Source organism: Papaver somniferum, chromosome 3 (assembly GCF_003573695.1).
Source record: "Papaver somniferum cultivar HN1 chromosome 3, ASM357369v1, whole genome shotgun sequence".
In the NCBI taxonomy this organism is placed as follows: domain Eukaryota; kingdom Viridiplantae; phylum Streptophyta; class Magnoliopsida; order Ranunculales; family Papaveraceae; genus Papaver; species Papaver somniferum.
The window spans coordinates 143,432,481-143,442,295 of NC_039360.1; the positions used below are offsets into that span (position 1 = coordinate 143,432,481).

Here is a 9,815-nt window from a genome sequence, read left to right on the forward strand (position 1 = left end):
GGGGGAATGTTTTCTTTTTCTTTGCTCAGACGCAAGTGTTTTGGAGGAAACAACACTTATATATGTGCTATTGTTTAAAAATTTACCAGGGAAGATTTCTCCTTGCTGCAGCCAGTGGTCGTGTCTTAGCTCGGTCATTCCATTCAGTTCTCCATGTTGGTTTGGAGATGATTGAGCAGGCACTTGGCACTGAAACTGTAAATATTCCTGAATGTCAACCTGAAATGACTTGGAAACGTGTGGAATTGTCTGTGATGCTGGAGCATGTTCAAGCTCATGTTGCACCAACTGATGTTGATCCAGGTGCGGGAATACAGTGGCTGCCGAAAATTCTTAGGAGTTCTCCGAAAGTTAAACGTACAGGTGCTCTACTTGAAAGAGTATTTATGCCTTGTACGATGTACTTCAGGTACACAAGGCACAAAGGTGGAACTCCAGAGTTGAAGGTTGGTTACAGATCTTTTCTAGGGTTTTTAATTTGATTTCTTTTTGGAAATAATTCTCTTGAATTCGAGCACTTAAGATATCCTTGTTTATTTTGTTTCTATTTGTGTTGTCTATAGTAGATAAACTGTGAGCTGAGAAATTTACTGTTTGAAGCCTTTCTGATTTATTCTTTTGCAGGTGAAGCCATTAAAAGAGCTCACCTTCAATTCTCCTAATATAACTGCAACAATGACATCTCGCCAGTTTCAAGTTATGCTGGATGTACTGACCAACCTGCTCTTTGCTAGGCTTCCCAAGTGAGGATACTTCGTATTTCTAGCTTGCTAAATTTTCTTCTCCCTATATCTAGATTGAGTTCCACCGTTAGTTTTCTATTATACAGCCTATTACTACTCATGGCCTCATGTGCTCTACTTGATGCACATGTGAATCTATTAGTCTGTCGGGTTATGTCGGTCCTTTCTACATGCTCTAGTTTTTTTAATAAGAGCTCAAGACATTTAAGAAGCATATATTGTGAATCTATTAGTCTGTCGGGTTATGTCTGTCCTTTCTACATGCTCTAGTTTTTTTTATAAGAGCTCAAGACATTTAAGAAGCATATATTACGGTCTCTCTTTGCTGATAGCTCTTCTAATTCTTGAGAAGATTTGTTAATGCCCTTACAATATAGGCAACTTCCTTGTTGATGGTGTAGCTATGTGGATTTACTTATGTGATGCCGTCATGTTTTTAGATTTAACTTCTTCTTATTTAAATAATGTGATCCAGGCCTCGGAAAAGTAGTATCTCTTCTCTTTCTGAAAATGATGAAGATGTTGAGGAAGAGGCAGACGAGGTGGTTCCAGACGGGGTTGAAGAAGTAGAGCTTGCAAGAATCAGTCTCGAAAAGTCAGGACAAGAAAGGAAGTTGCTTCTTGATGATATTAGGAAGCTAAGCTCCTGTAATACCATTGGGGATTCAGGCCCATCTCCTGAGAAGGAACATACATTATGGATGGTAAAAGGTGGAATATCTACACTGGTAAGATGGGAGCTCTTGAAACTAGTTTGTCCGCAAAGCCATTTACATCTTTCTTTAACCTGACACTAACGCTTCCTTTTCCTCATAAATCTTAACAGAAACCATATATATGTCTAGTTTGTTGTTCCATTTACTTGTTAATGCTGATTTTACCATATGGCACAAGTTTCATCCTGTCACAATCTAGAATTCTTTTCTAAATAGGATCATTACAAGCTTATCCCTTAAAAATCAACCGAAAAATGCTGGTTATATTACTCATTCAAAGTCTAAAATAAATACTATATGACACAATTTTGATCTAATTACAATCTGGATTTCCTCGTCAAGTAGAACTGTTACAAACTTAGCCCTGACAAAAGTTGACTTCAGTTCAGCATAATCAACAATTTAAATGCTTGTTATTATCATAACTATCCCAACTCTCAAAATCTCGAAGAATAATGCTTCGGAGTAAATTGAATTTGTTGCTCAGAAATTCTATGTTAGTTTCCATCTAATTGGAATTCTTGGACTAGTGTATTTTTTTCTGTGGGTTTTGGAGGTATTTTCTTACAAGTATTAATTTTTCAGGTTCATGGATTGAAGAAAGAGTTGGGGAACACACAAAAATCAAGAAAGGCAGCATCTGCAGCGTTAAGGGATGCTCTTCAGAAAGCTGCACAGTTACGGCTGATGGAGAAGGAGAAGAACAAAAGCCCTTCCTATGCAATGCGTATTTCTTTGAAAATCAACAGAGTAGTATGGGGAATGCTTGCAGACGGCAAACCTTTTGCTGAAGCTGAGATAAATAACATGGTAATTGACAGGACAACACACACACTCTCTCTCTCTCTCTCTCTCTCTCTCTCTCTCTCTCTCTCTCATTTCAGCATGCTGTGCCTGATGCACATGACACCCTTGACCTCCCTATGTATTTCAACGCAGCCACACACAGCAGGGTTGTTATATTATTATGGTTGTGTTGCACCTGGCATTTGCCAGACATACGTTAAAAAGTTATGTTTGAATGAACATTTTGTAAATCCCTCTGACACCTCTTCTGGCAGATTTATGATTTCGACCGAGACTACAAGGACGTTGGTATTGCTCAATTCACAACTAAGTCAATTGTTGTGAGGAACTGCTTGCCCAATGCCAAATCTGATACGCTGTTAGCAGCATGGAATCCTCCTGCTGAATGGGGAAAGTAAGTGGTACCGCAATTAGTCAATTTCATCTTTTCTTTCTCGAATGCTTTTGTTGTATCTTACAGTGGTCCTTTTTTTGAAACCGGTATACCAATTATCAGACACCGTTGTTAGCATGTTGGTTCAAGGCAATTAAATACTTTGTAATTGGATAACAATAAATTTTTTTCATGAATACCAAATTATGTAATAATAAATTGCCAAGTAATTGATGCAATCTGGTTACATCTTGTAATAACTCGAACTTATGTTAATCAAGTAGCAATAGCCACCTAGCAGCATGTGCAGAATACGCATTCTGTCTAATGTGACGGAGATACACCTCTAACCATGTGTAGGTTTATTTATGTGTACCCGTATAACTGTTGATATAATGCTTGGTGAATCTTGTGGAAGCTGTTGTATGGCAGAAGTTTGATGAAATGATAGCCTTATTCTTTATATTTTTGTATTTTTCATTGTGAAAAGACTTTTAGAAATGGAGGTAGCTACTATATTATGTTTATGCATATTCTAAATAAGCAAAAATATACAGCATCTAAGCTTATAAAATTTTGGCTGCAGAAATGTGATGCTTCGCGTAGATTCAAGGCAAGGAGCTCCGAAGGATGGAAATTCAGCTCTTGAACTTTTCCAGGTCATTAATTCTTCTTTTAAGTAAATGTTTTACATAATTATGCTGATGTTGTCAGTGTAAACATGGAATAAGAATCTGAAGGTAATATTCAGGAAATTGGTCTTGAAAATGGATGCTATTCCAAAGTAGCTGCAGTAATATTAGGAATTATTTGAGTACCCATAATGTAAAAATCATTCTTAGCTAGTCAAGTAAGTTGGTGCATTTTCTTACAACCACTGAAGTTTTTAATTTGCCCGTATTTGTGGGTACACAATTTGATATTGGTTCACCTATCATATCATGAGCTTGTGGAATTATGTCAGTGTTGTTTGCTGGTGTATTGTCTTCCAATCATGAACTGCTCATTTTAGTCCATTTTGTTAGGTGCTCTAGTTTTCTTGAAGGGTACAGTGTTTGTGCGGCCTTAACATCATTCTTTTGCACTGTGATGAGTTCATAATTGGTTGCACTAACAGTTACAAAGTTCTATATATTTTATGTAGGTAGATATCTACCCACTGAAAATTCACTTGACTGAGACAATGTACAGAATGATGTGGGAGTATCTTTTTCCAGAAGAAGAACAAGATTCACAGAGACGGCAGGCAAGCTATCTATCTACTTATATATGCATGTTTGTGATGCATCTTTATCAATTTTAATGGCCCACTGAAAAGTTTTCTGGATCCCTGCAAGTGCAGGAAGTTTGGAAGGTTTCAACTACTGCTGGTTCAAAACGTGTAAAAAAAACTGGATCTGGTCATGAACCATCTGTAACTAAAGACTCTGATTTTTTCTCCAAATTAAGTGCATCAGTTATCGCTTCTGCTGGTAGTCAGTCTTCCTCTCATGGCGACACTTCCCAAGTAAGTAATATCTAATTCACATTTGCAAAATAGTAAGGTTTCTAAGCCGTGTTTATTAGGTATGGACGTAGAACTGCACATTTGTACATAGTATACATGTACCTTCAGATTTGATGGTCGTTCCATAGGTAGGGCCATTTTATCAAATTATTGAGAGCCTGCAAGAAATATCTTGTTGAGAGGCTGTGCATAATAGGGATGCACACTAGTTACAAATCAGATTATTGGTATCTCAAGTTAGAAAATGTGAGTTAACAGTTGATAATTCTATTGTACGAGTTATTTCAAGGAGCATCATTCTTGTTCTTAATCTGAAAGTGCCCTTTCTATGTCAAATATCAAATATTGTGGTTTTTGAGCTGCAACTTGGTTCTCGATGCAGACATCGAAGTCGCAAAACGTTAAAGGGAACATAGTTCCCGGTACTACGCCAGAACTGAGGCGAACATCTTCATTTGACAGAAGTTGGGAGGAAAATGTCGCAGAGTCTGTGGCTAATGAACTAATCCTGCATGCTCACTCCTCAAGCATCTCTTCAAGAAGTGGTCCCCTTGGTTCAACAACAGAACATTTGGATGAGTCCTCGAGATATAAGCCAAAAGACCCGAAGATAGTTAAACCTGGTCGTCCTTCCCACGAAGAAAAGAAGGTTGGAAAAGCACCAGAGGACAAAAGAACCAGGCCTCGAAAGATGATGGAGTTTCATAATATCAAGATAAGTCAGGTTGGTTCAGTCTAACATGAAATGTCATAACGAAGATTATGGTTGAAATTGTTTGATGCTGTCTAACAATTAGTACTTTACTGCACTGTAGGTAGAATTGCTGGTTACGTACGAAGGATCTAGATTTGCAGTGAGTGATTTGAGATTGCTGATGGATTCATTTCACCGTGTCGAGTTCACTGGCACTTGGAGGAGATTATTTTCGAGGGTTAAGAAGCATATCATTTGGGGGGTTTTAAAGTCTGTTACAGGAATGCAGGTAGACGAGTTATGCTTAATGGTTGTTTGATACTTTCAAATAGGGACAGCAACGGTATTTTGTCAAATTTTCAAGTAAATTGTTTTCTGCTGACTTACTGATTCTCTGCACTCCAACAGGGTAAGAAATTCAAAGACAAAGCTCACACCCATAAGGAACCCTTGATTATTGGTATTCCTGATACCGATCTTCATTTTAGCGACAGCGATGGAGAGAAATCTGGGAAACCCGATCTCCCTATATCTTTCCTCAAGAGACCAAATGATGGAGCCGGTGATGGATTTGTTACCTCCATAAGGGGACTTTTCAATTCGCAGCGCCGCAAGGCCAAGGCGTTTGTCCTGCGGACCATGAGGGGAGATGGAGAGAATGATTATCAAGGTGATTGGAGTGAAAGTGATGCTGAGTTCTCTCCCTTCGCCAGGCAACTAACAATAACAAAAGCTAAACGGCTTATTAGACGGCATACAAAAAAATTCCGCTCAAGAGGGCAGAAAGGTGGACCCATTTTTCTATTTTCTTTATTCATTCCCAACAGTGTATGCAGTTTGGCTTTGTTTATTAAAAAGCAGAATCTTAGCTAATTAGTGTACTTTTATTGATCGCAGGTGGAACTTCTCATCAGCGAGATTCTATTCCAGATTCTCCAAGGGAGACATCACCAGTTGAAAGTGCTGACGAATCAAGCGGAGGGTCCTCTCCTTACGAAGACTTTAATGATTCTCCCAGACATCCTCCTCAGTCGCTGATTTTAAAAGGCTGATGATTAGTTTGCTCAATGTACTATGTTCCGTGTCAATAAATCCACATAAGTTATCATAAATTATTTGTCACGGTGATGCTGTTGGACGAAAGGTTCGACGGTTACCGGGAGTTACGTGAATAAGAAAAGAAATCTGAGGCTGAGGCAGTTGGCAGGTGAAGGTGTTCAACGTGGGGGGAATACTGACAGTTGGTCGATCAAGGTGAAATGTATGCCCTCCAGTCTGAACCAAATGAGTTGTATATGTGTGCAACAGTCATACAGTCAAAGAACTGCCTCCTTTCCGTCTCAATGTTGTTTATATACTGATATAGCCTTAATATAGAATTTCTGGTGTCCGGGAATTCAATGGTTTTGTAATTATGCATTTATATGTATTTTGAGAAAGGGTTTTTGTTTTATATGGCTCGATAAAACTATGCCAAAATTTTGTAATTCAACTTTTATTCATAACATAGAAAGATTCAGAAGAGGCAAGTTTTGGTTCACACTTTGACTTCCTCAGCTCAAAATGTTTATCAAGGGCCATCAGTTGAGGTGATGTTATTAAATCAACTGATTTGTTGTCGAAGTTGAAATGATGACACTCAGTTGATCGCTGGGAAAATAAATGCTTTAAAAGTGCTGGAGATGTAAATTTAACCTTTACATCGGACGAGGGTTCAGAGTCTTCCTTGTATGCAACTTCGTCTGGGAGGGCAAGCAATTAAAAGCTTCATCAAACACCTTCCGGCAGCCAGCACCTGAGAGAACAACTGCCTCGTGGCCTCAGATGGATCCCCGCCACTGCCACATCTGGATGCGACGCCTTAAGCCAAGCATCTTCCAGAGGACCAGAAGGCTGTGAGATTTTCTTTTACACTTCCGGGCTATAATCTTTTAAGGGATCATAAAATGGACTCAAAAGGAGCTACTGCCAGAGTCAGCTTTATTGTTTTGTGCTCAACGCACGACACCATAAAGAAACATTTTGCATATATGGCAATTATCTCTCTCCCAATAACCTCAGACACTAATATTTCCAATTATGGAAAGTCTCCACAGGTTGTGTCTCTTGAAAATTCTGATGCAAGAGCCTACGAGCTTTAGTCATTGACTCATTGTGACAATACAGGGGCCTTTTTCTCTCCTCGACATCCGAATCCTGGAAAACAAACCTCTTAAGTTGTATAAGGAACACATTCGATATCCCAAGACTCGAATCTTTTTCCTCTGACTTCTTTAATACAATCTCCATTGCCTTCGGATGGCACAAGTCTCCAGCCACTAACATGTACTTCGCATTCTACCTCAAATCTCAATCCAACTCATCGCAGGAATATTCTTCTTCAATTTCAATTTCCTCATCATTACTTTCATATTGGTTACCTCATTCCAATTCTCTTTAGAAGCATAGGTATTTGTCATCAGTGTATGAGCTCCTTCATCGCCTGGTTCGAGCTCGATTATGTGATTCATTACTCTCTCAGCCATCTCGACTTTTCCATGTATCCTACATGAACTAAGGAGTGTTCTCCATAGAACAACATCTGGATTTTTCACTTGGTTTATTAGTGACTCTGCCTCTTTGAGTTCTCCTGCACGCCCTAACAAATCAACCATGCAACCATAATGATCTCTTGACAATTCAATTTCAGGGTTGTCTTCAATGGAGGAGAAGATTCGACGGCCTTCCTCGAGCAATCCTGCATTACTACAAGCAGAAAGAACACTCACCAAGGTTCCATTGTCTGGCTTAACCCTCAGTTCTTGCATCTGATCAAACAGTTTAACTGCTTCTGCTCCATACCCATTTTGAGCATAGGAGGAAATCATTGAATTCACAGCTACCACATTGAGATCACCCAAATCGTCAAAAATGGATCTTGCATCATCAGTAATCCCACATTTTCCATACATGTCGATAAGCGTAGCTGCAACAAAACTATTTCTATCCAACCCCATTCTCAGGACTAAACCATGAATATGTGGTCCTTCTTTAACCATTGCAAGCATTGAACAAGCCCGAAGAACAGTAGATAAGGTGAAAGCATTCGGAGAAACTGAATTACGGATCATCTGGCAGAAAAATGATAATGCAGATTCTTCTTTACCATTCTGTACAAGACCCGTGATTAGAGCTGTCCAAGTCACAACGTTGGCATTAACAAACCCTTCAAAAACTTTGAATGAATCATCAAGCAACCCACCTTTCGAATACAAAGTAAGAAGTGCAGTTCTTGAAGCAACCGCGAAATCCAATCCAGATTTAATGACAAGTACATGGATCTGTTTTCCTTTACTCATATCACCTAGGTTTCCACACGCCGTCAAAGTACTTGAAAAGGTAAAGTCATTTGCTCTGATACCGTCATTGATCATATGCCTAAAAACCTCTAATGCTTCAACATCTTCACCATTTTGAGTATAACCCACAATCAAAGCCGACATCAGAACCACATCTTTATCCAAAATTTGGTCAGACACGGTTCGGGCATCCTTCATTTTACCGAATTTGGAATACATATCCACTAAAGCACTAGCAACAAAGACATTAGACATCTTCAGACCCGAAACCACTAATCTTCCATGAGCTTTTCTCCCTTGGTTCAATAAACCCACATTTGAAAATGCTTTAAAAATACTCGAATACGTAAATTCATCCGCAACCATACCATGTAAAACCATTTCTTCGAATAGTTTAATAGCTTCCATACTCTTTTTCTGGCGAATATAAGTTGAAATCATGGAATTCCAAGTAACAATATGCTTATTTGGCATTTCGTCGAATAGTTTTCGAGCATCATCCACTGCGCCACATTTTATATAAGCATCGATGATTTTATTTCCCAAACTAAATCGAGGAAACTCAGATTTGTCTATAAGAAGGTAAATACTTCTGAGGTCCGTTATAGATTTTGTCTCTCTGCATTTTTGCACAAGAGCAGCGTAATAATTCAAGTCTTTTGTTGAAGTCTGTTCATTCAAGCGATAAAATTCGTTTTTTGTTGATAGACATCTTCTTGCACAATTTGAAAATCTGTTTAGGCTGCTGCGAAGCCTAGTCGCCATATGCACTTGCTGGGGCATGTTAAATCACTTCGTTTATACTGAAATTTAGATTTAACATCCTCTCAGGTGGAACGATGAAGATTAGGCAGAGGGAGTTGAAATTTTTAGTAAAGGACAACTACTTACTTTGCACCATTCACGCCTCCCAAGAGCATTTGATATTTGTGCAATGATGATGCTTGAGAAGCTTACATTGTTAGGACAAACATTTGCGGTTGACCATTGCAATAGTTAGTTGGGTCCGACAGCTTTAAATTGCCTTTCGGCTTTTGCAAATTTGAGTCCGTACCCATGTAAGGTACTTTTAACGTTTCTTTTTAATAGCGGCTAATGTTGTTTCACAAGCAGAAACATATGATTTTTGTTGTAGTGAAAGCTGATTTGTTTAGGGGGAAAGCTGGGATTTTATAGGTGTTTTACAATTTTTTTTGTAATACAAGATTATCCCCAGACCATATCCATATCCAACTAACTGATCATGAGCTTCACTGAACAGCCGACAAAACAATTGGTTCACCCAAAGAAGAAAAAACCATATATGTATTCATTCGGATCTTTCATCCTTCAATTCTTCTCATGTTTATGATGGCTTAAATTTAATTTTACTTTATCAACAAATTCACCCTCGTGTTCTAGCTCTCTCTATCGGCTCCATAACAGGTGTTATAACCAAATAATTGTTTTAGTGTAACTCTAATCTAATCCATGACGTACCCAAACCAACTCTGTTTCTGAATTACCCTAATTTACTCTAAAAACCAATTTTGTATGTATGCACGGTGGGTATTTGATAAAATGTGTTAGAATATTGACAACAATAATGAAAATAAATTGAATAATTACAAGAGATACTTAGCTTGATTTGCATCAAC

The 9,815-nt window shown here is 38.5% G+C and overlaps 2 protein-coding genes across 3 annotated transcripts in view; one reads left to right on the forward strand and one right to left on the reverse strand.

Annotated features, from left to right (window-relative positions):
• LOC113357577 (protein SABRE-like) overlaps nucleotides 1-6,369 on the forward strand; it is a 17,883-nt gene extending 11,514 nt beyond the window's left edge. For both annotated transcript variants that reach the window (XM_026601018.1, XM_026601019.1), the window contains 12 exons: nucleotides 90-446; nucleotides 625-743; nucleotides 1,219-1,471; nucleotides 2,045-2,269; nucleotides 2,521-2,660; nucleotides 3,226-3,298; nucleotides 3,784-3,885; nucleotides 3,982-4,146; nucleotides 4,529-4,870; nucleotides 4,962-5,129; nucleotides 5,249-5,627; nucleotides 5,738-6,369. In XM_026601018.1, the coding sequence (XP_026456803.1) occupies nucleotides 90-446; nucleotides 625-743; nucleotides 1,219-1,471; nucleotides 2,045-2,269; nucleotides 2,521-2,660; nucleotides 3,226-3,298; nucleotides 3,784-3,885; nucleotides 3,982-4,146; nucleotides 4,529-4,870; nucleotides 4,962-5,129; nucleotides 5,249-5,627; nucleotides 5,738-5,892 (2,478 nt within the window). In that variant the 3' untranslated portion in view covers nucleotides 5,893-6,369. The remainder of the gene's footprint in view (nucleotides 1-89; nucleotides 447-624; nucleotides 744-1,218; nucleotides 1,472-2,044; nucleotides 2,270-2,520; nucleotides 2,661-3,225; nucleotides 3,299-3,783; nucleotides 3,886-3,981; nucleotides 4,147-4,528; nucleotides 4,871-4,961; nucleotides 5,130-5,248; nucleotides 5,628-5,737) is intronic.
• A 788-nt stretch (nucleotides 6,370-7,157) lies between these two features.
• On the reverse strand, nucleotides 7,158-9,435 carry LOC113357578 (pentatricopeptide repeat-containing protein At5g65570-like). The gene is made up of 2 exons (XM_026601020.1): nucleotides 9,070-9,435; nucleotides 7,158-8,981 (listed from the first exon to the last, which is right to left on the reverse strand). The coding sequence occupies exon 2, from the start codon at nucleotides 8,959-8,961 to the stop codon at nucleotides 7,183-7,185; it is 1,779 nt and encodes a 592-aa protein (XP_026456805.1). The 5' UTR covers nucleotides 8,962-8,981; nucleotides 9,070-9,435; the 3' UTR covers nucleotides 7,158-7,182.
• Between the last annotated feature and the right edge of the window lie 380 nt (nucleotides 9,436-9,815).

What these genes read in the sequence shown, in the direction of transcription:
- LOC113357578 (XM_026601020.1), bottom strand. Translation starts at nt 8,961, where the DNA reads ATGCCCCAGCAAGTGCATATGGCGACTAGGCTTCGCAGCAGCCTAAAC.